The sequence below is a fragment of the Drosophila simulans genome, chromosome 2R (assembly GCF_016746395.2).
Source record: "Drosophila simulans strain w501 chromosome 2R, Prin_Dsim_3.1, whole genome shotgun sequence".
NCBI classification, from domain to species: Eukaryota; Metazoa; Arthropoda; class Insecta; order Diptera; family Drosophilidae; genus Drosophila; species Drosophila simulans.
In genome coordinates this window covers 12,791,737-12,815,887 of record NC_052521.2, presented here as the reverse complement: position 1 = coordinate 12,815,887, position 24,151 = coordinate 12,791,737, and the positions used below count along the sequence as shown (strand labels likewise).

The window sequence follows — 24,151 nt, the reverse complement described above, 5'->3', positions numbered from 1 at the left end:
CGCCGGCGGGGGGAACGGATTGGGGGGCTTTGGGGCGGAAAAATGGGAGGGCCATGATAAGCGTTCCTCGTTTGTTTGCTCGGAAGCCTCACGGAAGATGACGTGCCCGGGATGGCCCATAAATGAGACTGGCCAAAGCAAACAGACCGGATACACAGGATACATACAATCAAATAAGGCAATCCGTAACCGGAAAAGGGCAGGACGACTCTATGTCTTCCTTAATCTGACCAAACACTCCGCTAATCGTATGGTTAATAAATACCTGTGGATAATCTTCAAACGTTTTCAGTATGTAAGTCAGTGAGATACAGAAAACAGCCTATCCCAGGAGTTAAAAAGTAGATTGAAGCTTTCTGACTTTATAAAGTTTTTATTTATTTATGATGAGGAGTCGGTCTAGTCATGTCAAATTTGAATTTAAAGTTCTCCATTTCGCTTTGGTCATTTTGTTTTGGTCAAATTGCGATAATGCAATCCCCATACAGTCAGAAAAATGTTCCCAAATGCAATGATTCTGAAAAACGAGGATCTAAATAATGTTTAAACATTTTACTCGTTTTAGCATATTTTTCAAATTCAAATAAAAAGTAATGGCGCCAAAGATAGAATTTATCTGTTGACGAAGGCTGGCAGCTACAGAACGATCTACCTAAGCTATGGGATTCGTTTCAATGTGTAACACACTCGCCGTAGAACTCCACTAGTTTTGTTTTCTCACTAAATTAACATGCAGCCACGAGATCTTATGCGTATTTTTATATTATTCTGCTTGAAGTTTGCATTTAACTTTTTGATTCTCTACCGCCAAAAACAGAACGCCGTTCAAGCGGACCAGAAGCGGCTTGGAACCCTTGATAGCGGCAAAAGCTGGAGGGTATAAAACTCGCACAGCTGAGTTTTATTTTGCACGCGACATTGAATTTGACGATATGGAAAGATGCATTATTTGCGTGGATAACTTGAGAAAATACAAGTGCAGCAAATGCTCGGCACCCTAGTAAGTAGCTATTCGAACAGTTCACTACGGAGATAATAAGTGTCGCAAAATGTAGCTGCTCTGTGGCTTGTTATAAGGCACACAGTGAATCGCCCCAATGCGCGACAAGGGTGTCCGAGGTTAAAAAGACTGAAGTTGGCTACCAGGAGGAACCTACGCTTCATGTGCCCTTCCCCACCGACGACACAGTTCCCGCGGATAAGCTCCAGCAACTAGGTAGGTGCTTAAATTCGCAATTATACACACTTCTTACAGTATGATGGTTTCCGTACAGAGAACTGCCAGGAACTGCGTAATTTGCTCCACAATCCCCACCTGCGCTCTCTGCTCCAGCAGATTGATGTGGCCATCAATGCCCAGTCGGCCATGATGGCCGCCATGCAGGAGCCACTCTTCGTGGAGTTCGCCAATGCCTGTCTTCAAGTCGTCGAACCGATGACGGATGCGGAGCGCACTGAATTTGAGTTGTACTCCTGAATTGAGTTGACACACAAACGTAATTCACAGTCTCAATAAAACTAAGCCTATATTTTGTAACTAATAGTACTGCCATTCCTTCGCAGCTCCTTGGTGGGCTTGCATTGAAGAACACCTGGAAACTCCTCATTGATGTCCGCGGGCAAGGATGAATCATCTCCATACCCAATTTACAAACTAATTATTTGGCTCGGCCATTTAAAGTTATATATATCAGGAGCTAGCATATCAAATTGGATGTCAATCTACAGCTTTGTTCTTTGGCAATCATACTCAATCAAAGTAAATTGAAACTGGATCGGAGTTAAAAGTGATTTTTGGATGCTCCATGTGCAGCTTGAAAAGCCTATGTTCCCCTTTCACTTTCCAGGTCACGGGGATGGCATCCTGTAAAGAAAAATATCAGAAACGAAAGCTAATATTTGTTGTGAAATACTTAAACCCTATTAGAGCTGAGATACGTGTTTAGTTCCACATAAATATTAAGTGCTGTAGTACGGTTTTCCCCCAGTTTCTTTGCATCGAATGTGAACTCCTTGAATCCGAAGGTGCAGCGGTATAAGCCCAGGACCTCGTGTGTGTTTAGGTTTTCTATTAGGCTATGAAACTTACTTTCGTCCACACAAATCGAATATTGTATATACAATTCGTTGACATTAATGTGAAGATGCTGATACGCATGCATACCAAAATTAGCCACCTTCAGGGTCTTAATAGCCACATTTAAACCGTTAGTTTCAAGAAAGATGGATATATTTTGGTTTATCTCGATCATATTTATAGTGCTTCTTTTTGCAGCTATAAGCATCTCTCTCAGAAATCCGTTACTAACGTAACCACAAAGAAATAGCTTCTTTAAGTGAGTTAAACGTTCCAGTTTCGATAGGAACCACACCGTCATTTCCTCGTGGTAGCACTGCAGCTGCTCTAGGTTTCTAATCCCATTCCAGGGCAGTTCTGTATTCGAGATCTGGTCAGTATCAAAGATTCCCAGCTTCAGGGATTTTATTTTTCGGGTTTTCAGGATCTGTATCAAGTTGGCGACTTTGAATTTGCTACAATAGGAGACCGTGAGGTTCTCGAGGAACTCCAATTCTTCAAAGTGTTTGCCAGTAAACTTTCCATGGGGGCTAAAAGTTGTCAGATTTGGAAAAGTCATCAACATTCGTGGAACGTCCGCATCGTTTAAGGAAAACGAATGCGTTGAAAATCGAAAATCTTTCAGATTGGGAAATCTATAGCTGGTAAGTATTTCGAAGTTAGATCTTTCATTCATTTTAAACCGCAGGGTACTGAGGGTTTGTTGAGTACTTTCCAGGAAGAATCGCAAATCCTTGTCGCTCAGCTGCATTTCAATCAAGGATATATGTGCAGATTTGTTATAAGCACGCCACACGTACGGCATTAAGTTTTTAAACCGGAAATGAAAGTGCTTCAGTTTTAGTTGATTCTTCAAGTCGAGATAACTAAAAATTATCATTAGAACATCATCGGGCAGGCATAGTAAGCCAGAGTTGGTATTCTGCAAAGGGCAAAAGAAATTGGAAAACTTTTATACTTGTATTTCTGCTACATTGTTGCATTGCAGTACCATAAGATCGCTATCTATCATTGTCGGTCTATATTCGTATGTTTAGCTAATATTGTGTCAAAATAAACTAATCCAACTACTTTTAACAAAAAGTTTTTAAAAAATTTTAAAATGATATATTTGAGTATTTTTGGTAACAGCAAACTGTCAGCTGCGCTGTTGGTTAGTCACCGCGTGCTGTAAGCGGATAACAGTGTGCTGTTAGGCGCACGAATCCCTGGCCAGCAAAAACAATAATCCACGGAGTTTTCCATCTGAACGCAAAATAATACACACCAAAAGCAAAATGCTGAAGTACGATAAAATGGAGAAGATCGGGGAGGGCACCTACGGCACGGTGTTCAAGGGCCGCAACCGCGACACCATGGAAATAGTGGCCCTGAAACGGGTGCGACTGGACGAGGACGACGAGGGTGTGCCGAGTTCTGCCCTCCGGGAGATCTGCCTGCTGAAGGTGAGTCGGACGAGCGAGAAGTGATTCCAGCTTAGAAACTAAATCGGCACATTGCCATCATTGCAGGAGCTGAAGCACAAAAACATTGTCCGCCTCATAGACGTCCTGCACTCGGACAAGAAACTTACCCTGGTCTTCGAGCACTGCGACCAGGACCTCAAGAAGTACTTTGACAGCCTCAACGGGGAGATCGACATGGCCGTCTGCAGGAGCTTTATGCTCCAACTGCTCCGCGGACTGGCCTTCTGCCACAGGTATGCTATATATGTATCAGCACTGGATTAGGTCTTATCTTTTGTCGGTGATAGTTAGAATATAGTGTTATTTGGAGTATCTTCATCTGTGGCACATTTCCGAATGATATCCATTTTATAGCACTGAGACTTAACTTACGCGACATTATCCCATTCTAGCCATAATGTCCTGCATCGCGATCTGAAACCACAGAACCTGCTGATCAACAAAAACGGCGAGCTAAAGCTGGCTGACTTTGGTCTGGCTAGAGCCTTTGGCATTCCCGTGAAGTGCTACTCCGCAGAAGTGGTGACCCTGTGGTACCGACCACCCGATGTACTGTTTGGAGCCAAGCTTTATACGACCAGCATAGACATGTGGTCGGCTGGATGCATTTTGGCCGAACTGGCGGACGCTGGACGACCGCTGTTTCCGGGCTCTGACGTGCTCGACCAGCTGATGAAGATCTTCCGTGTGCTGGGCACCCCCAACGAGGACTCCTGGCCAGGAGTTTCGCACCTCTCCGACTATGTGGCGCTTCCATGTAGGGATTGTAGACGCATTTTATTGTGTGATACCAATATTGAAAACCCGTTTACATTTTAGCTTTTCCGGCCATCACCTCGTGGAGTCAACTGGTCCCTAGGCTAAACTCCAAGGGACGCGACCTGCTGCAAAAGCTGCTCATCTGCCGGCCAAATCAGCGAATTAGCGCGGAGGCCGCGATGCAGCATCCTTACTTTACGGACAGCAGCTCTTCGGGACACTGAGGTCGGAAGGTTCTTTCCAAGACACTGTTTTCACGACCTTTGATTAGACTTAAGCCGAAACGCGAGACTTTGTCCAGCAAAGATCTTTTAATTATATATGTATGTCCTTGCAGTAGAGTTCGATTATAGTCTAAGATAAAATGTTCTTTATAATTTCATTAGTTTGATTTACCAAAGCAAAAGCATAAGGTTTGATTTATGACAATCCCTACCAATGTGACACTTAATATAGCCATTTTAGCTGCCAAATTAACATTTATCTATAAAACACTTATTGATTCTGTAAAATCGTTTTATTTTTTAAAAATTTGTTATTGAATGTATCGTTAAGATCAGAAAAATGTTTAAATGTGCAAAAAATATTTGAAATCCTAGTTTCTGTTTTCAAAAACTAAAAACTAGGCAAGACTTCTGGTTTCCAAATTTAATGAGTGGAGCCTGAGTATCGACGATTTTCTTATTAAATTTATTGTGGATTCCTAAGAATTTCGATCTTTCTGAATGATATGAGTCATTAAGTAAATTAGAATCAAAAAATTGAGATGTAACCTAGATTTTTAAACCAATAAAGACACTTACCGCAGCACTACGTGGTCGCAGCATGATGAATATTTTGAAGTGGTCGCCTCAACCACCGGCACTCAATAGGGGTTAAAGTCGTTCTGCGCACTCGCGAGTTAGAAATTGAGAACTTTACAGATTGAGAGATTTTTTTATTGTGCTACGAATTGCTAACTGAACCGGTCGGATTTCTGAATCTTAAGCACCGAGTACCTCGGAAATTCTTTTATACATATTATTAGACGGATAAACAAGGCTACCTGTGGATCGGATAATTCGCTATATAGTTAATAATCGGAAAACCGTGTTAACACGCAGATAAAACCAAAGCTGTTATCAGCAGCAACGCATTTTCTGAAATAAATAACAAAAAAGTGCTGCAGAAATGACTTGGGGATTTGTAACCTGCGGCCCCAACGAGGCTCTAGTTGTCTCTGGTAAATCACACGATCCTTATATGCTCAAAATAATGTCAAATCGATTAAATAAATAAGTCGGTGAATAAAAATGAAATTGTCACGCACACACACACACATATACACCCCACCCCGAGTGACGTCACTATCGATTTTTGTGTACCGCAAATGTTGTTGTTGGGATAACAGGGGAAGAAGCTGAATATGCGGCAGTCCGAAGCCATGCGTGCGCATTCGAACGGCGTTGCGGTGCTGTTATCCAAATGCTGCAATGTTTTGTAAACAAAGTGCTTTTTGTTTGTTTTCTGCGCAGGGTGCTGCTACATGAAGCCGCTTCTGGTGCCGGGAGGACGAGCATTCGTTTGGCCAGTGGGCCAGCAGGTTCAGCGGTAAGTTTTAACCGGTTTAGATCAGGGGCTCCAACGAAAAGCCACAGGTTAGGAAGGCGCTGAAAAGTGCGGGCATTCGAAATGTTATTCCTACGATTTCGGTTTTATTTAAATCTATTAATGTGATAAGCTCTTAAATTATGATAGAATAATTTTAGTTTATCAGATAAATATCAGTTCATATTTGTGGCTTCGTATCTGAATCCCTAGTCTTAAGATAACAAGCCCTCAGATGTTAAATGTCCGCCAATCTTCCCCAGAATTTCGTTGAACACGATGACCCTACAGGTAGAGAGTCCGTGCGTGTACACCAGTCAAGGAGTACCCATCTCGGTGACGGGCATTGCACAGGTTAAGGTCCAGGGTCAGAACGAGGACATGCTGCTGACCGCCTGTGAGCAGTTCTTGGGCAAATCAGAGGCAGAGATCAACCACATCGCCTTGGTCACCCTGGAGGGGCATCAGCGTGCCATCATGGGTTCGATGACCGTGGAGGAGATCTACAAGGACCGCAAGAAGTTCAGCAAGCAGGTGTTTGAGGTGGCCTCCAGCGATTTGGCTAACATGGGAATAACCGTGGTTTCCTACACCATCAAGGATTTGCGCGATGAGGAGGTGCGTAGTTCCAAACGATTACTTTTAACCACAATCCTCGCACAACTAACCCAATCATCAGCAGTGATGGGAATGAGTTCTGTATCTTAATATTTGCTAGTCTGGATACAAAGTTTAGGTTCTGTATACTTGAACAGAAATTTATTTACAAATTCTTACAAATTATTTTCTATTTTAGATTTTCTTTATTTTATTCAATTTTCCCATCACTGTGTACCGGCTTTAAGCCCCCCTTTTTCCAAATAACCTCTTGTATATATGTGAATATATATATTTCTTGCATGTCCACATGGATCCTCTGTAGGGCGACTCAAAGGTGCGTATGTCCGCCCAACCGCCTGTGTGTGGAATCGTTGGGACACGTCCATCAAATTCTGCTTCCTGTGTGACTATCGGGATACTAACTCCACGCGCTCAATTTCCTTTTTCAGGGCTACCTGAGGTCACTGGGTATGGCCCGCACGGCGGAGGTGAAGCGCGATGCCCGCATTGGCGAGGCTGAGGCCCGAGCGGAGGCCCACATTAAGGAGGCCATTGCCGAGGAGCAACGCATGGCTGCGCGGTTCCTCAACGATACCGATATTGCCAAGGCCCAGCGCGACTTTGAGCTGAAGAAGGCAGCATACGATGTGGAAGTGCAGACCAAAAAGGCCGAGGCCGAGATGGCCTACGAGCTGCAGGCGGCCAAGACCAAGCAGCGCATCAAGGAGGAGCAGATGCAGGTGAAGGTGATCGAGCGCACGCAGGAGATTGCCGTCCAGGAGCAGGAGATCATGCGCCGCGAGCGAGAGCTGGAGGCCACCATTCGCCGACCGGCCGAGGCAGAGAAGTTCCGCATGGAGAAATTGGCCGAGGCCAACAAGCAGCGCGTGGTCATGGAAGCCGAGGCGGAGGCTGAATCGGTTAGATACCATCTATATATTTGCGTATAGACTATGATTAATCTCCATATTCTTTGCAACAGATAAGGATCCGTGGTGAGGCTGAGGCCTTTGCCATTGCGGCCAAGGCTAAAGCAGAGGCCGAGCAGATGGCCATGAAGGCAGAGGCCTATCGCGAGTACCGCGAGGCTGCCATGGTGGAGATGCTCCTGGACACACTGCCAAAGGTAAGTCAATGGTTAGATTAATAGAATCTATAATTTAATATATGTTGAATCTTATTCGCAGGTTGCCGCCGAGGTGGCTGCTCCACTGTCGCAGGCTAAGAAGATCACGATGGTGTCCAGCGGAACTGGCGATATCGGTGCTGCCAAGCTGACCGGCGAGGTTCTGTCGATCGTCAACAAAGTGCCAGAGCTGGTCAAGAACATAACCGGCGTGGACATTGCTCGGGTACGTTCCAATTCTGAATTTATCTAACTTCGGAGATCGTCGAGGTGAATGAATGACGACCCAATCGAAAACAAAACAAATGGCAATCAAAAGACTTTGTAGACAGGAGGACGCTGCTTTCGTTTGCTACCTACGTTTGATTTGAGCCTTGTTTTGCGATATCAATTCCCTGGTTTCGATTCACTTTACGTTTCCTTTCTCTTCATTTCAGTCTGTGCATGCTGGCTAAAAAAGTACCCAAAAGAAAACCAAAAAACACACAAAATTATGTACTCTTCAAAACGAAAATAAGAAAAAAAGAAATAACGCTATATTGAACGATCGAATACTTCAAAACTGAAATCGAACGCATTTAAATTTCTTTATAATTAATATATTATTGAATATTTGTGCTAACCCGACAAATTTTGCAACATGTTTTACACACACACTCAGAGAGAGGAGCAAAAATATTTTGTATTACATGTATAATGTATTTATATAAGTGTATTGCACAAAGCGTGGAATAAATATTCTTCCTTGAATCAACAAATGGAGTTTATTTTATAGGGCGGCAAATATAAAGGAAGTTGCTCATTTTAAAATACCAAATGTTTTGGCGGTTATTCCACATTGCCACACTTTTCAATGGCGCACATGTGCTGCCACCTTTTGACATAAATACGTTGGGCAACCAGCGTTGCCATGCCTTTAAATTAATCATCAACCGACGGGTCTTAAGTTATGTGGACTAATTTGTTTTATTAATTTTAAATCCAATTTTATTATTTATATATTAATCAGCCAATGGTTTCTGATGAAGCCTTGAGCGAAGTTTGCTTCTCTCAAATATTTTCAGCTTTAGTGAAATTCAAGAATAGGAATAGATCTAAGAAGTTGAATCATCGATAGTTTCAATAGGTTGATGTTGTGCCATCACTAATAACAGCTCTGTCCAGCTGTGCGGATAAAAAATCATAATCAGAATATCAGTATTATAACGCACATTACTCCCGAGAGTATAATCTGAAAAAATACCCACTTGAGTTAAGACAATTCTTAGTAAATAAAAAACAAAAACGACTGTTTCCGCTCAACAAACACACAAAGAAAACATTTGCGGCAGTGGGAAGGAAAAAAGTTCCGTCTTCAAAAGAGGAATCAAGTGGTAAAAACTGCATAAATTAGCCAAGCATAACCGCAGAACTGTTGATAATATCTCAATTAAGTGATGACCAGTAGACTTGTTGACTTTTTCAGACTCCATATCGCTGCCTGTGTTTATTGATTTTGTTTTTGTCCCGTTATCAACAACATGCCGCCCACTCCGCCCCTCCCCCGCTTCATCGTCTACGAATATATTCTTATTTACCCAACAAACAATTGGTTTCCCAAGCCACATATCTTATCAGTCAGTCCCCCCGAAATCTTGCTAATTTGTTTATACTTAACTGATCACCGCGATCGGCGATAATCCCTAATTGGATGGAGATATCGGCTGAAGCAGATGTTAATTGACGGATGGCTTTGTTAATCGAATTGCTGCTACCTAACAAAAGCGATTCGATTCAAACGTGTTAAATAGTAATTTGCGCCTTGAATAATGCCGCACCCACTCGTCAACAAAAAAATCAATAAATGCAGTTCCTTACCAACTTTATGCACTCACACACTCCCTCCAATTTTTCCATTCTAGCTGAAATGGCTACCTAAAGTCCAAGGTTTATCTGTCTAAAATCCACGGACCGCGAACCTTTTATCACTTTTGAAAGCAGAAGCTGAAGACACCGCAACAATGAAACTAAAACGCTGGCGGCACAAGCGTAAATAGTTATTTGCCAACAGATAACCGAAGGAGCAAGACATCCTCCAAGTGGCGGGAAAAGAAAAGAAGTTCGTTTGGAAAACAATCGAAAAACAGGCGAATAATCATGCTAGGTCGCACACAACGACTTCTGTTGGGCATATCAATACTGGTACTAGTCGATGTGGTTTGGGTCTCCTCCAGTGAGCTGACAAAGGTGAGAACTGTGCACTAAAAACCTTTGGAAATTGGTTTTGACTTTGATTTACTTTACTAGTTCCTGTACAATGAGGCCAACTTTGACAAGCCCTTTTTCTGCACATACTTTAAAACATCTATGTTCAGCATTTACCTGCTAGTCATCGGTATCCTGGCTCCTTGGAAGGAGTCATGCGAGCGACAGAATGGAAACTATGCTGTATGATATTAAGTAAACCATATATTAACCCTACTAAATGATTCTTCCCTTAGATGATGGAGCAGAATGCAGACGACGAGAATTATTACTCTAATCAGGCTGTTTTGGTAGGCAATAATACAGTATATTATGTACAAAAAGAAGTAACCTATGTTTATACCTACTAGGGAGACCCCACCTATGTGCCCATCAGATCGCCCCACTTAGGAGCCGGAGCCCAAGCCAATGGCACCTCTAACTCAATATCGGGCACCGAAAGCGATGATTCCAGTGTGAGGAGTGTACGCTTCAGCAAGATGGCCGAGGTCAGAGAGATGTCTGCCCACGAAGCCACCGATGCCTTGATGGCCAGGCTTTCGTATGCCGCCAGCTTGAGAATTAGGCGCCAAAAGACCCACCACAAAACGGCAAAGACGGCGCTACTCTTTTGTCTGCTCTGGTTTGCGGCCAATTACTTCTTTCAGCTGGCCCTGGAAATGGACGAGGCGGCCATGATAACACTGGTTAGCTCAACATCGTCATTCTTCATTATCTGCCTGGCAGCCGTTTTTCCCTCGGCAACAGGTGACAAGCTGACCATCACCAAGGTGATTGCGGTGGCCATGAACATTGGCGGTGTGGTGGCCATCACCATGAACGACCTACACGATACCAAGATGACCAGAGGCGTCCTTTTGGCCCTATTCAGCGCTTTCTTCTATGCCGCCTATCTGGTCTTCGTGAAGCGAAAAAGCGATACGGAGGAGAAGGTCGATATACCATTGTTTTTCGGTGAGTAAAATTGCTAAATTTTGAGTTTGATTGTTGCTTATCTTCTGGCTCTCATTCAGGTTTTGTCGGTCTATGGAATATGTTGCTTTTATGGCCAATATTCTTTATTCTCCACTTCACCAAAATAGAAACCTTTGAGCTGCCCAGTCAAGGGCAGTTTGCCCTTCTGTTTCTGAATGGCTTAGTTGGCACTGTGCTGTCGGAGGCCCTTTGGCTGTGGGGCTGCTTTTTGACATCCTCACTGATTGGCACGCTGGCCATGTCGCTACAGATTCCGCTGGCCATCCTGTTCGATGTCCTGCTCAAGAACAAACCGTATTCGCCGATGTTCTACATGGGCTCGATACCCATCTTTGTGGCCCTGGTGTTCGTTTCGCTATTGATGCGAAACGACGATTCCGACCCCCTGATGAAGCTCTTTAGGATTGTGTATAGAAAAGTCTGCCGGTGCCATAAGCCAAGCATTGTTAGGTGAGTCTGGTGTTCTGGCAATATGAACTGTCTTTTAACAACATAATTTCTCGCCTAGGGTCAACGATGACGAACAACAGGAGTCGCTGATAAGCAACAGCGATTAAACAATAGCAATAATCACGAACGGAGGCTTTTTGTAAAAATTGGGCTTCTACAAACTTTGAATGTTGCTCATTGCAATGCAATCTAAAACTTGGCTGTTCACGAGTTCGTTTCGAATCGTTCTTAAATCTTATTGGGACAAGTCCTGCACAATTTCCCCTCGGCCCTGATTTTTGTTTCTCATTTGTGCATTTTTCGTTGGATATTATTGTGTTGCGAACTTACGTACAACTATTTATTATAATCTTACAAGTGTATTTATTCTCTGTAAATAGCTTTAGATTCCACGAATACCGTTTATCTATGTGATAGTCTACAACGTTTTGCTGAACTCAACCTATAATTTATTTCCTCGGTATTCACACTGCGCTTAGCTGTATAATTGTTGACTTCTCAATACAATATGAAAATAAGAAAACATATACACATATTGATAACTAATTACAATAAATAAAACTTGTCTACCGTAAGCTTTAAAATCTGCTGAATAGGAGGTTAATAGCCATTCGGTGGCAGCGATATATCATATAGGTAAATCAGTTTAGATTATCTGAAATCATTACCTTTTCATTTTTAAATAATGCCGATTACAAGATTTTTTAGTTTATGATTCATATAACTTATTTATTCTTTCTTTTACCAATTAAGAACCGACTTTTGAATTTATGATTTATAGAACTTATTTATTTTATATTGTACCATTATGAACCGATTTTTATATTTTACTCAATCATGAACTTCCCCAAAGGTAATAGTCATTATTTTCAATTAAATAATTCACTTTAATTTTCATCCTATGTCCTAAAATATGTATTTACAATATGCGACTCCTAATGTCTAGAACTTAAATAGGTATGTACTCAATAAGATCACACAAGTTCATTTCTGTACTGAAAGCGCACACAAAGTGGCATCTGTGTGGCCCAGAGTGGCACGGCGAATGCTTCAGTTCCATTTATCCATGCCTCCGGACGGATCACACCGCTGTCGTTGGCAAAGGAGCAGGAGGACCAGATCCGGAGCTGGGTGGAATCTGTGCCGCGCGGGAGGTGGATGGCTCCATCGGTTCCATTGCGATGACAGTGGCCTCTCCGGCTGACGAGGAATTTGGATCAGTCTCCGAATACGGTGGCGCCGGCAGTGCCGCGATTCCAATGGGACTGGGTTCGCCGAGAGGCGATTGGGGAACAGGCATTCCAGCCGCCGCTGCTGTGGGAGTGGTCAGGTTGCACATGCGCATCACTTCGTCGTAGCTGGGCAGATCCTTCTCATCCTTTTCCAGTTGATCGCGAATGCGGTTGGCCTCCACGCTGCCAGGCTCGATGAAGAATATGTCGCCATAGCGGTTCGATGAAGGATCCTCTTGGGCGTTGAATACATTTCGTTCTGCAAATAGTTCAAGAGAAATAAGTGAGTAAGAGTCTTTAAATATATAACGCATAAGACGAACGATAAGAATTTAATTAAAGATTACTTGATTAGATCGATCATTTTGATATTTGGGTAATGTCATTTAAAGGAGAGTAGTTATATACGCCATACAATTTAATCTAAACTGTAGTTTAAGAATGTATACAGTTCAATTAACCCATGTTTGTTATTCGTTAATTAATTATTATTGGAAACACTGCTCTAAACACGACCTGATAAGCACATTTAAAATGGGTTTCTAAAAGGCTGTTGATTAGTGATATTAGCACTTCAAATTTCACACAGACAAAAACACTTTTAAGGACAATATTTCTTCCAGTGTCACCCAAATGGCCTATGTTCCATACCAGCTTCTCTCTGGCGGCGATTTCGAACCATTGAGTCGTACATTCGGTTGGTCAGCTAACAAATAGATAAATCAGTTATTGGCTCCTTTGCTTCAAAGCCATTAAGATCAGCTCAGCTTGCAGGGTTAACTACATACCCATATCAGGGCCAACGCGAAAATGGAAAACACAGAGCCCAGAATAGCTGTCAGCGCCATACCGCGATTCTCGAAGACTGGCCAAAAAGTAATCGCCCGAACCTAACCGATTAGATTTGCTTCCTGCCTACTTTCGGATTGGCACACGTTACCAATTTCAATGCCGTATCGCTGACGATGGTGCTCTGGAATCATCTGCTGACGTCGACATCGCGGCTGGCAGATCTTGGCCAGAGTTTGGCTCTCTACGCGGATGTAGTAGCAGGCCAGCGGTAGAACGCAGAAAAAGAAGAACACCAGTGCCAAATAGATGGCTATGTGCAGGCCGAAGCCGCTGCCCCAATCCAATGTCGGCTCCGATCCGTGCATCGTGAGACTTAGAACGACGCGGAGCAGGAATCAATGCTGAACTACAGCCACCAACTGCGTTTTGTAGACCCTAGTATTACCCATAGTTCGCCGTTCGGCACGCAATTGATTAGTCGCCCAAGATTAGATTGTCCGCCATGTTTGGTTGGCAATACCCCATAAATGTTACTCCATATATCTGATATACCATATATAGGTTCCGGCGTTTTGCACACACAAACCAAAGCCAGTGTAACTTACGAGGCCCTAATCGAGGGTTTCGATGTCTATAGCAGCAGCACTTCAAGATCCAAACAACAGCGAACTTTGGGGGAATAAGAACAGAACTTGGTTACCAATCACCAACAGTGAGATATGCTGGATCTGAGGATCACCTGTAGGGCTGCATAGGCCGCGATGCCGATCAGCAGGCGTATAAAGAATGTGGCTAGGAGTTCCATTTTGCAACGAGCTCTCCAAAAGACTGACCCCCCAAAAACAGATTTGCAATATTTGCAAGACGTTCGAAATCAGCTAGCTTATCACGAAAGTCCACAAAACAAACACTCCAGGCTTTATGGATTTATGGTAGCACTTGATCATCAAACCCACCCACACAGACTCACTGTTTGTCACAGCATATCAGTTACTCAATACATATATCAAACCGTCAATATATCAAGCCATCAGAGGCAGTTCAAGCCATCAATACATACCAGTACGCTGGCGTTGACGTTGTCGTCTACGTCGACGTCTTACCGGATCTTGAAATCCCCGAGGATTGGTTCCACAGCACTTGTTCAGAATAATCCATAGTATAAACTTTTGGGGGAATATCAAAGAAGTGATGAGTGAAGGACTAAGGAAGGAAACTAATATCCCTCGCTTAAAGTTAGGGTACCAAAGTTTTCAATATGCAAAAGCAATACAAAAGACTCAGTTTTAAAGATTTGTCAGGAGTTTATAGTTAATAACTACATTAACCAACAAAAGTTAGAGTTTAGGCGAGGGACATGGTCAACAATGTGGTGGACAGATACCTGAAGAGCGAAATAGACCATGGGCATGATCAGGAAGAAGATAAAGAACAGCCCCACATAGAAAATAAAAAAATCCATTGTTTCAATTCCCGCCAGAAAAAAACACACAATCGAATCACTTGAATGGCGAGTTAAAACTGAGAACTCTGCAGAGCGAAATTCGAGCTAATCTTATCTGGGCCAAGGAACCCATCTGATTGGCCAAGTATCTATATATATTATATACACCCTCCGATAGCCACCGAAAATAAGTCAAATTTGGCTTGTTTTGAATGAAGCGTACCATGTCTGCGTCTGCGACTCCTGGAATCCCTGGCCTCGAAGCACACCCAAATGCAGAATCTCAGGCAGCAGAAGGTGACCGCACAGGAAATGAAGGCCAGGAAGAAGAACACCAAGTAGGGCGGTATATTCGACATTTTGTGATCCGAGAATTCGGTATATCCACGTGGATACGCGAGCACCGGCGAAGTTATTCGCTCCATGAAAAGGCCTTAGGCCAACTGTCATAACATGGCGCGTCGCTGGCTTTTGGCCAAGACTTATCGGCGACTGGGAACACAAGAGCGCGCATCGCGGGAGCGGCGGACAGGTGTGTCAAGGGCCATGTGATAAGCGCTCGGCGCACAGAGTCCGATAAGATACGCCGCGCCACTATCGCTGTCTCACTCGGGCGCTCTATTACCTGTGTGCCAGCTGTAAAAGTATCTATATCTGACAGATATGCGCATAATTGCGCTTTGGATAATGTCAGCCGGGCACGTGACTTGCGAAAGTCGCGAAACTAATTAAGGAAGCAAATGTCACATAAATCAAATGTTCTAGATTATAGTTCTATAAGCACTTGAAAAATATATGGATCGTTCGGAAAACTTATTTAATAAACAATTGTAATTTTCTTGCAGTGCAAGAACTAGCGTGATTATCAGATATTCTGTTATTTAATAGATTAGGGTAGATAAGATTTAATTAAAATTATTATCTTTAGAAGGTATACTTAAAGAAAAACTTTTTAAAATATCTTAGAAGTATCTAAAAAAAGGAAAGAAAAAAGCTAGTTTTTTATGATATTTTTTAAAACCCGAACAGATTAGTCTGCGAATGGAAAATTGGTATTGAAATATATTTAGAATTTTCTCTCTTTAAATTCGCTCAAAGCCATGTTCAAAAAATCAGTTCGAAATCTTCCTACTTAAGTAATTTCCTATACTCATTGCATAATAACCAAATGCTCCTTTCTCATGTCTTACAACTCATTATTGTAAATAAGAATTATAAGGCATTGACTTTAGCCAAGCGTAAAGCAGCGAACATAGCTGAATGTGTAATTAATTCATCGCTATTCATTTGAAGCCAGACAAAGGAACATAATTTAAAGGGCGGAAGAACATTTTCGCCACCAAAGTGAATGCCACAAATCACTGCGGACCACCTGAGCTGCTCACCTGGCGTCCAACTAAGACGACTACTCAATCCCGGCGACGAGGGACACGAGGAAACGAATCTGCTCAAGGGCGGGCTAACTGGCAATCTCCTTCGGCGCTTCTGGGCTACACATCTCTGCAATTATCTGGCGGATTCACTTCCATTTGCATTGATAGCCACTGTTTGGGCCAAGAACTCACACTGATGGAAAAGTATAAAATCAGCAGGAAGAAGAGCAGCAGGACACCGAACTCGCACCAACGGAACTGATCGCCCATTTTGCGGAATGGATACACGAGTATCTATATGGCCGAGCTGCGACCGTACATCTGAATAAATTAACGCTACTGTCGAACATTGGGAATCTAACAGAACAACCGAACCCATCGATAAGGGAGGCACCATAGATAACCTTATCGGGAAACGCTTGTGACTCATGGCTGCTCACCTGTGCTGAGGGTTACTCCTGACTGATCGATTCTATAGCTGTGCAGCACCCTTCCGGGCTGTCGGCTTGCTGGATTCTCCCCAGGACCAGGACCTCGTCCTGGACCACGACCACTTGAGCTAGTTGGACTACGAGTTTTCTGTGTGGCGCACAGACAACAGGCCTACAAGATCAATGGGGGATCGTTGGCATGAGACAGAGGTTCAAGTTTTGTGATAAATCACTTGGAAACTTACTCGAATCAGTATGGATACAATTGAGATTATGAGGAACCAGCCAATCATCATAAAAGCGTAATAGGGCATTATGAAACTGAGAACTTAAGACCGGAAGTCCAGAACAGACACAACAGCACCGATTTACCACCGTTCGCCGCGCACAAGAAACCTTGCTGAAATGGCAAAGGCAGTGCCACTCATTGCTAAACAGCCTAATCACCAAACAAAACCAAATCGCTCACAACCCTTATCAATCGGCATACAATTTTGCGATTAAAACTAGGCATACACGCGCACAGCCAACACAATCGGTGGTCTCAATCGTGCTGAACCGGGACTTACGCACCTGGGGATACGCCCCCTGCCGAAATGCTCTCGGTATCGTAATCCCCGGAGTTGATGTTCCTTCTGCTCTTGTAGCATAACTATTGGGGTTAAAGACTGTGATTAAAGTTATATAACACATCCATCAAAATCAGGAATATAACTCTATTACAGCACATTTTGCTCTTGAACTGCACTTCGAAAGAAGCGGTAAGAAAGTCTTCATTATAAGAATATTTAAGCTTATTTAAGATTTATCAATCTTCAATAGCAATAACGGAAAAGACAGTGATATGTGTGTATTTAGTTGTTCTGACAAACGACTTACGCACCTTGAGATACATTACTCTCGATTTGGGAATTCCCGAATTCCATATTATTCCTCACATTATAGCACAACTATAAAAGCAAAAAAACCGGACTCAATCAATTGGACTGCCTTTGAAAATCAGGAATATACCCCACAGAAAAGTGCCAAAGGATTCTCAGCATTTAGAGGATTATGTAAATATTTAAAAACATTTTCAAAATTTGTGTGCTTTTTAGTTTTTAAAGGAACATAAAGATATATTCCTGATTTTGAAAGTGCAGACTCACAACGAACACCAGGAAAAATAATAGTGAAATGTAGAATATGTCGATCGCTTCCATTTCTCGAGAGCAGGAAACTAGTCTTGTCAACGATGGATTAAATAAGACTGTTGGGTATTTTCGAGAAACGACGTAGAATGCGATTCAAGTTGTTGGCCCATATCTTGGAGAACCCCCATCGAATAACAGGCATTATCTTATCGGCGAAGCTTTTGCAGCTTTTTTTCGCCAAGTTATATAGCCAGAAAAGCCTGGATCTTACCTTCCATGGCCAGGCGCATCATCATCTCATGGCGCAAAAGTCGGGCATATACCCGCATATTCCACTCGTCGATCTTCAACTTGATGAACAGATAGCACTCCTTGGGATTGGGGTGATTTGACTAATGATTATCTAATCAACATTGGGGTTTCAACCTACCCGAGCGAGTAGCAATACGAGAATGAGCACTATAAATGCAAAGAAACAGACCCCTGCATACATTGGACCCAACTTGACCCTTACTGCTGATTTTGATCAAAAAAAACAATAGATTCTCTCGAACTAATTTGGAAGACTTGACTAATAGAAGCGGAGTTACTTGGATAAACTCACCAGATTCGTGCCGATATTGCAGGCAGCAGACGCACTTCCACTTGTGATTGGGACAGATATAGGCCTTAATAGATGTGGAATTAGGCAAAGTTCTACAGGAGGATATACCAGCCACACTCACCCTTATCAAAATAAGGAATATCAGAATGAAGGATATGAAGTAGTACACCTCGACGAGATCCATTTTGAACCGAGTCTGGGAAATGTGTGGCAGCAAATGAGTCGAGGACCACGGGAATACGAAATTAAGACCCGGGAAAATTGTGATAAAGCTATTTCGATAAACAGAGATAAAGTCAGCGTTGCATCAACCTGACAGCTTGGGTAATTCTGTGAGGCTATCAGATAAGCAAATCAGAGCTAATTATAGCCAAAGGCAATAAACCTGGCATGTGCGACCAGTTACGAGTTAGTTATCAACTGTATCTCTAAGCCTATTTGTGTACTCTACAGCTCCCGCTCACCATTTCGTGTGTCATTGGTCCGCTCCGATCTAGACCTGTAATCACTGCTCAGGCCAGCTCTCTTGGCCTTGTGGTAGGCATTCGAAAGGAACTGTTTTGGGATAAGGAAACGGATATCCTGTAGTGGCTACTTCCGGCTCGAGCGTTAGCTACTCACGACTATAATGAGAATGATGACCAGAAGCACCACGGAAAACGAACTGAACTCTGCACCCATGACTTTGGCAGTCCTCGCTGAACAAGTGCTTTATGACAACTGACTAGCTATCGAAACCCGCCGATTTCGGTGCCCCAACTCGATTGGCCATTATCCATATCTTATCATCATATTACCGCTTTTTCGTAACGCAATCGAAGCGCACTAACCTCTGCGGGATCGCCTTCTAGCCGCCGTACAGGCAACCTGTAAGCGAGAATTTGTATTGAAGCTACCGAACTAATCTATTCATTCAACTCACCTTGATGAAAACACTTGTGGCTAAGAGCAGAAACATCATGGTTAAGAAAAAGGCTACAGTCATCTTGTCCTGCTTGATGAGCCCCAAATTAGATGAGTGCGGAAAGCCAACTGAAAGCACATTCTCCAGGTCGTAGCTGCGAGTAGAACTTTCCCTAATCAATCTGCCTAAAAGACGGTTTAATCTTTATCGGTCAAAATAATAATAGTAATATATAGTTAAGACCGATCGTGGAGTGCCCTACTGCTTTAATAATAATACACACATTCTGAATATACATTTGATTCACAGTTGGCTTATCTTACTTTGTCTTTAGCACAACTTAAAATCGTTCTTTAATTCATCTCATATCAGCAATTTTGCAATGCATGTCCACGACTGTGATGTTTCTCGGACACCATCCGGCGGTATCGATAGACACCGCCATCCGGCGGTACTTTTGGGTCACCGATAGATTCATCCAGGCAGCAGCTGCCTTGGAAAAGACAACTCTTGGATTTAAGCAACGATTTTGAAATACGATACGATTGAAAATATACATATGTCCTTTGTTTAAGTCCCTGGTTAATATCAGCATGCGAATATAAAGTAATAAATTTCTAGGAATTGAGAGTCAGATTAGGGGTAATGACTTTTAAGACCGCAGAATGAAAACCCCCATAAATCGGAAATTCTTTATCCCAGAGCGGCAATATTCTCGCCTCGATTGCGAGACCTTGAAAAAGAGTAAAGCTAGTACTTACTAACACAATGGAACCCAGATAACAAGAGTGGTGAAATAGGTTTGTTGTCCAGAACCCACCTACTTGCCGTGCAAAATCGGAACACTCCCACCCAAACTGAAATGCCAAACCCTCCGAGCTCAAAAACATAGTCATGATCTCCGTATACCCTTGCATTGTACTTTACTGCTCAGCGCACAACAATTTCAATTTTCAAGTTCACAGCAGCAAAGATACCCAAAAAAATTGAGGAAAAAACAAAAAAACCCAACTGCGACTGACCCATTTAATATATCTGAGGCAATTAAAGCGAACCACTCGGGTAATTATAGGGCGGTCCGGCCAGAAAACAAACAGACTTTGCTGAATTGTGATAATTAATAGTTGGCCCGGGTAGATCTTGCCCTCGGACACTCGGAGACTCCCAGCTGCACCCAACACAATGAAAATGGTAACAAAATTGCGAACTTATTTTTGTGTGCTCGTTTTAATTTTATCTCGCGTCTGCACTTCAAGTATTTTATTGTTACAAATCGGCAACGGAACGAGCGAGTTTGCGTAAAGTTAAAAAAAAGTCTTTCGATGCCTTGAACAGAAATTAATGAGCCCGCCAGCCCCGCCGAATCAGCTCTAAATCGTAGCATAGTAGAGTGTTAGCCCCCACCCCCATCATCAAAATACCTGGGTACACCATGTAGCCTCCCAAGTCCAAGACCGCGTCAGCATTTCTTTTGTGGCGCTCCGTGGGACCGCCAATGCAGCCAGCCATGCCCAATTGGTCGGTGGTCGTGGCGGAGGAGCTCATCCGTCGGAGCTGGGGTCCACAGCCGCCATCAGGTGGCTGCTCCATGGGCACGCTTCATGCTTCAAGTGCGCAACAATTGGACAAAAGCGGATTTGGCTTGCTCGGTTTTGGCGCTTGGCTGTTGGGTTTTTTTCTCTTTTTTTTATCAATCCCCATTTCCAATTGTTGTTCCTTTGTTGCCACTTGTTGCCTGAGGTTGGCGTGGATTGGTAATTTGTTAGCGAAGGCATTGCAATTGATTTCGATTGAATTACGCACCAGCTCGGACACTCGAAAACCAAATATGTTCATTTCGAATCTGGCGGTAAGGTTGCTTCGTTTTGATTGATTTACCTACGCGAAGTTTCTCATTAATGTGAATAATAATTGCAACTCTTTCTATGTTTTTTTATTTGCTATAATAATAATGTTATAATAAAATATGATTTTATTTTGAAAACTAGCAAGTAAAACCTTTAAAATATTTGCAATAATCCTCCGCTGTAATTATCAGAGAATGAATACTACTATACTAATAATTCATTTAAGATTCATTTCATTTTCATTTAAGTTTTTATGCAAGCTAGCTAAAACTTAGTTCCGATTTAACTTCCTTCCGCTCTACTATCTCACTTTTTATGTGAGCTGTGAGAACGGATCGAAATTTGCATTTCTTTGGCTCCGGGGCACGCCCCCCCAATGTCAAGTTCACAGTCACTTCCGCACCGAAAACGGAAAATGCAGCGACGTGGTATCAACACGTAACTTCCACCGATCAGATACGATCTGATTTCGAGTGGCAAAACAATCTAGTTGAAAAACTTACAAATCATCTGGCGGACGAGTTCCGGCTTTGGAGTTTGGCTTTATGGTCTAATACTTGGCCATTGTGGACTTGGCATAAACGATGGTTATAACTTTAATGACGCCGTGAATGTGCTGGGAATTAATCGCAACGGTTTTTGGAGCCGACTGCCCGCTAATTGTGGGTGTGTGATTGCCCGTTGATGCTGGCGGGTGATGTCAGTTGTTGGGTCTTTAATCATCTATTAAATAACTTTAAGCACATGGCTAATGTGAGCCAATTAACTCCCAAAAGTCCCGAGAGGAACCACTCTCTAAAGTTTTAACACAGTCGAAAGTTAGTTGCTCTATAGAGAGCTTTCAAAGGAAAATGCAAAAAGGAAAGCCAATGGAAATTGGCATTTAAATATAGTTTTAATAATGTTAAATATTAATAATATATATATGAAAGTTCGAGGTAGAATATTAAATATAATTAATTAAGTTGTTCTGTGTTTCAAAGTAAAGCAACTCCTTAAAATACTCAGTCAAATTACTCAATCTATTCGTGTGTTTTATTCACAAATGAACTGCTAATCTAAAACTGCCAATTCCCAAAGTCATGAATAGAGTGCTTAAAAAACGCCCAGACAACAACTTCGATGTAATTAATTTCGATTCGCCACTCTTTGAGCGCAACCTTGAACTTCTGGAGTGACGTGTCTATTAGAACGCTAATGGATCCGTTCCGAGCTCAGAGTTACTTTCGCTTTTACCATCAAGATACATCGCAGTTCTTGAGAAATCCCGCACTGAGAGTTTGAGATTGGCAAGAGGGAAAACCGAGTGACATAACTCCAACATACGCACTGGCATCTCGCTTGGAAAATATGTGGAGCATTAAGCATTGAGGCTAATTAGTTAATAAACAAAAGAGTGGACCATGGACACATGCAAAACATTTCGCCACCGTTTTATTGTCTTTCTTTTCTTTTTTTTATGTTATTTCGGTTTAGTTTCATTTTAGGTGGCAAAGTCCGCTGCTCAATTCTCAATTGCAGCACTAAACTGGCAGCACTGAAAAGCATTTTGCTAAGGTCTTTGAAAACTGTATGACTGCAATAAAACCGCACGAAGGAAAGTTAAAATAAGAGTATGAATGTTTTAAAGAGCTCTTAAATGTTTATTTAGTCTTCCTCTATTCGCCATTTGAACGCGAATGTTAGTTGTGCCCAAGTGAAGCCACAAAATCGGACCAACTGACAAAAGCGCATTTGTAAGTGGTAATGGGCAGTGGCTAATTTCCAAAATCTTTTCGCCAGGCCTTGCCCAAGTGCGATTTGAGTTTTACAATATTTTTTCCAGTTTTATAGTGGCCGCAATGTCTATAATTTCCCCCAATGAACCTGACCGTCGTGGTTGTCGTTGTTACTGGCATACAACCATTGTTGTGGTAGTTGCTGATGGGGCAGCAAACACAGTTATGATTATGAGTGGCTTTGTGACAATCAACTTCCTCGAAACGTGCCGCTTTGGAATGGCTTTGGCATGGAGTGGATCGGGCTCGGGCTTGGGCTTGGAATGGACTTGGACTTTGCATAATGGCCAGCAGTTGGCCAGTTAGCCAGTTAGTTCGTGTAATGAATTTTTTACCCGTGTTATTAGGGGACAATCGTTGTTGGGAGTCAGCGACATTGCAGTTACAGGTGCATTTCGGGTGTTCGTCTTGGCAAGACCTTTCCAAACAGCAAGCAAATACCTTCGACCCAAAAAAATACTTAGCACACATATAAAGCTATTTATCTATACATTAGGCTAACCTATTGAATTTAAAATCCAATTTTAAATAGCATTCTTTATCGAAATCGAAATGTAATATCTATATAAACGCATTAAATACCAATCAATCATCAGCTTAAATGTTTGAACTACCACCTGTGGAAGTGATATTTCTCTGTGTACAACTTGTTTACCCTTTCGCGATGACTAATCCGGCAAAACATTTATTAATTATGCCTAATAATTGCGGCACCCGCCTGGGAATAATTTTGATTAGCTGCCACCACTGCAATTATGCCCCGAATCGTGGAGCTGTTTGCACGTTTGCTTGATTTGTTTGTCGCTCCTGATGCATTACCAGTCGAAGTATGTAATGTGGAAAAAAAAGGAAAAGAAAAGCCACCAAATTATGTGAACTTGTTATATCACCTGGCTGAAAATCGCAAGCTTCAAACATTTTCAGTTTTCTTATTCGAGCGGCGGCAATCATAACAACAAGCTGCTGCTGCACTTTCTTTGCGTTACGCTTCTTTGCATGCATTGCCAAATCGTTTATATATATTTATATATACGTATATAGACACGCCAGATATCTGCGGCTATATGCAAGCGGTCAGTGTCCAGACATTGAACGCCAAGCAATTGAAATGCTTGAACGCTGTCCGCCGAAAAGAGATACAGATGCAGCAGACTCAGATTCAGATGCAGATGCAGTCGGAGATGGAAAGGCAGATACATTTGCAGTTACAAGTGCAGCACAGAAACGCAAAAGTTCAACAGTCGGAGGCGATCACCATCCCCACACCCTACCCCTCACTTGTAGGCGTTTGCAGTATTGTAAATTAATTCATATTAGCCAAACAAATGC

The 24,151-nt window shown here is 42.5% G+C and overlaps 6 protein-coding genes across 21 annotated transcripts; 4 read left to right on the top strand and 2 right to left on the bottom strand.

Annotated features, from left to right (window-relative positions):
- Positions 1-655: 655 nt before the first annotated feature.
- LOC6734639 (zinc finger HIT domain-containing protein 3) lies at positions 656-1,780 on the top strand. The gene is made up of 4 exons (XM_002081611.4): positions 656-1,000; positions 1,056-1,216; positions 1,275-1,496; positions 1,564-1,780. The coding sequence occupies exons 1-3, from the start codon at positions 933-935 to the stop codon at positions 1,475-1,477; spliced, it is 432 nt and encodes a 143-aa protein (XP_002081647.1). The 5' UTR covers positions 656-932; the 3' UTR covers positions 1,478-1,496; positions 1,564-1,780.
- LOC6734638 lies at positions 1,501-5,241 on the bottom strand. 2 transcript variants are annotated; one of them, XM_016168164.2, is made up of 3 exons: positions 5,106-5,241; positions 1,920-2,999; positions 1,501-1,864 (listed from the first exon to the last, which is right to left on the bottom strand). In XM_016168164.2, the coding sequence occupies exons 1-3, from the start codon at positions 5,127-5,129 to the stop codon at positions 1,751-1,753; spliced, it is 1,218 nt and encodes a 405-aa protein (XP_016027806.1). In that variant the 5' UTR covers positions 5,130-5,241; the 3' UTR covers positions 1,501-1,750. The 2 variants fall into 2 exon arrangements, with proteins under 2 accessions (XP_016027806.1, XP_016027805.1); XM_016168163.3 differs by lacking the exon at positions 5,106-5,241 and adding an exon at positions 3,069-3,206.
- LOC6734637 (cyclin-dependent kinase 5 homolog) lies at positions 3,228-5,115 on the top strand. The gene is made up of 4 exons (XM_002081609.4): positions 3,228-3,522; positions 3,589-3,776; positions 3,936-4,300; positions 4,363-5,115. The coding sequence occupies exons 1-4, from the start codon at positions 3,355-3,357 to the stop codon at positions 4,524-4,526; spliced, it is 885 nt and encodes a 294-aa protein (XP_002081645.1). The 5' UTR covers positions 3,228-3,354; the 3' UTR covers positions 4,527-5,115.
- Positions 5,223-8,365, top strand: LOC6734636 (flotillin-1). 2 transcript variants are annotated; one of them, XM_002081608.4, is made up of 8 exons: positions 5,223-5,524; positions 5,817-5,892; positions 6,153-6,507; positions 6,812-6,823; positions 6,939-7,409; positions 7,472-7,615; positions 7,677-7,841; positions 8,053-8,365. In XM_002081608.4, exons 1-8 carry the CDS (start codon positions 5,473-5,475, stop codon positions 8,068-8,070), a joined length of 1,293 nt encoding a protein of 430 aa, XP_002081644.1. In that variant the 5' UTR covers positions 5,223-5,472; the 3' UTR covers positions 8,071-8,365. The 2 variants fall into 2 exon arrangements, with proteins under 2 accessions (XP_002081644.1, XP_016027804.1); XM_016181903.3 differs by lacking the exon at positions 6,812-6,823.
- A 367-nt stretch (positions 8,366-8,732) lies between these two features.
- LOC6734635 (solute carrier family 35 member F5) lies at positions 8,733-11,859 on the top strand. Its single transcript, XM_016181904.2, has 7 exons — positions 8,733-8,988; positions 9,517-9,841; positions 9,902-10,042; positions 10,096-10,149; positions 10,210-10,813; positions 10,873-11,284; positions 11,343-11,859. The coding sequence occupies exons 2-7, from the start codon at positions 9,752-9,754 to the stop codon at positions 11,389-11,391; spliced, it is 1,350 nt and encodes a 449-aa protein (XP_016027803.1). The 5' UTR covers positions 8,733-8,988; positions 9,517-9,751; the 3' UTR covers positions 11,392-11,859.
- A 291-nt stretch (positions 11,860-12,150) lies between these two features.
- LOC6734634 (uncharacterized protein ZK1290.10) lies at positions 12,151-19,319 on the bottom strand. Of its 14 annotated transcripts, none has more exons than XM_016168155.2 (3): positions 19,216-19,319; positions 19,124-19,160; positions 12,151-12,775 (listed from the first exon to the last, which is right to left on the bottom strand). In XM_016168155.2, exons 1-3 carry the CDS (start codon positions 19,276-19,278, stop codon positions 12,366-12,368), a joined length of 510 nt encoding a protein of 169 aa, XP_016027795.1. In that variant the 5' UTR covers positions 19,279-19,319; the 3' UTR covers positions 12,151-12,365. The 14 variants fall into 14 exon arrangements, with proteins under 14 accessions (XP_016027795.1, XP_016027797.1, XP_016027799.1 ...); XM_016168157.3 differs by lacking the exons at positions 19,124-19,160; positions 19,216-19,319 and adding exons at positions 18,758-18,848; positions 18,915-19,030; XM_016168159.3 differs by lacking the exons at positions 19,124-19,160; positions 19,216-19,319 and adding exons at positions 18,294-18,357; positions 18,415-18,548.
- Positions 19,320-24,151: the final 4,832 nt, after the last annotated feature.

Coding starts and splice junctions, on each gene's coding strand:
- LOC6734634 (XM_016168152.3), bottom strand. CDS start 16,870: ATGCCCTATTACGCTTTTATGATGATTGGCTGGTTCCTCATAATCTCA. Junction 16,729..16,801: donor TTGTATCCATACTGATTCGA/GTAAGTTTCCAA, acceptor TTGATCTTGTAG/GCCTGTTGTCTGTGCGCCAC. Junction 12,776..16,565: donor AGGAGTAACCCTCAGCACAG/GTGAGCAGCCAT, acceptor AACTATTTGCAG/AACGAAATGTATTCAACGCC.
- LOC6734636 (XM_002081608.4), top strand. CDS start 5,473: ATGACTTGGGGATTTGTAACCTGCGGCCCCAACGAGGCTCTAGTTGTC. Junction 5,525..5,816: donor CGAGGCTCTAGTTGTCTCTG/GTAAATCACACG, acceptor TTTTCTGCGCAG/GGTGCTGCTACATGAAGCCG. Junction 7,410..7,471: donor CCGAGGCGGAGGCTGAATCG/GTTAGATACCAT, acceptor TCTTTGCAACAG/ATAAGGATCCGTGGTGAGGC.
- LOC6734639 (XM_002081611.4), top strand. CDS start 933: ATGGAAAGATGCATTATTTGCGTGGATAACTTGAGAAAATACAAGTGC. Junction 1,001..1,055: donor AGCAAATGCTCGGCACCCTA/GTAAGTAGCTAT, acceptor CGCAAAATGTAG/CTGCTCTGTGGCTTGTTATA. Junction 1,217..1,274: donor GGATAAGCTCCAGCAACTAG/GTAGGTGCTTAA, acceptor GTTTCCGTACAG/AGAACTGCCAGGAACTGCGT.
- LOC6734638 (XM_016168164.2), bottom strand. CDS start 5,129: ATGCTGCGACCACGTAGTGCTGCG. Junction 3,000..5,105: donor TGCGACCACGTAGTGCTGCG/GTAAGTGTCTTT, acceptor TGCCCTTTGCAG/AATACCAACTCTGGCTTACT. Junction 1,865..1,919: donor CGTATCTCAGCTCTAATAGG/GTTTAAGTATTT, acceptor TTTTCTTTACAG/GATGCCATCCCCGTGACCTG.
- LOC6734637 (XM_002081609.4), top strand. CDS start 3,355: ATGCTGAAGTACGATAAAATGGAGAAGATCGGGGAGGGCACCTACGGC. Junction 3,523..3,588: donor GGGAGATCTGCCTGCTGAAG/GTGAGTCGGACG, acceptor CCATCATTGCAG/GAGCTGAAGCACAAAAACAT. Junction 3,777..3,935: donor GGACTGGCCTTCTGCCACAG/GTATGCTATATA, acceptor ATCCCATTCTAG/CCATAATGTCCTGCATCGCG.
- LOC6734635 (XM_016181904.2), top strand. CDS start 9,752: ATGCTAGGTCGCACACAACGACTTCTGTTGGGCATATCAATACTGGTA. Junction 9,842..9,901: donor CCTCCAGTGAGCTGACAAAG/GTGAGAACTGTG, acceptor TTACTTTACTAG/TTCCTGTACAATGAGGCCAA. Junction 10,043..10,095: donor GACAGAATGGAAACTATGCT/GTATGATATTAA, acceptor TTCTTCCCTTAG/ATGATGGAGCAGAATGCAGA.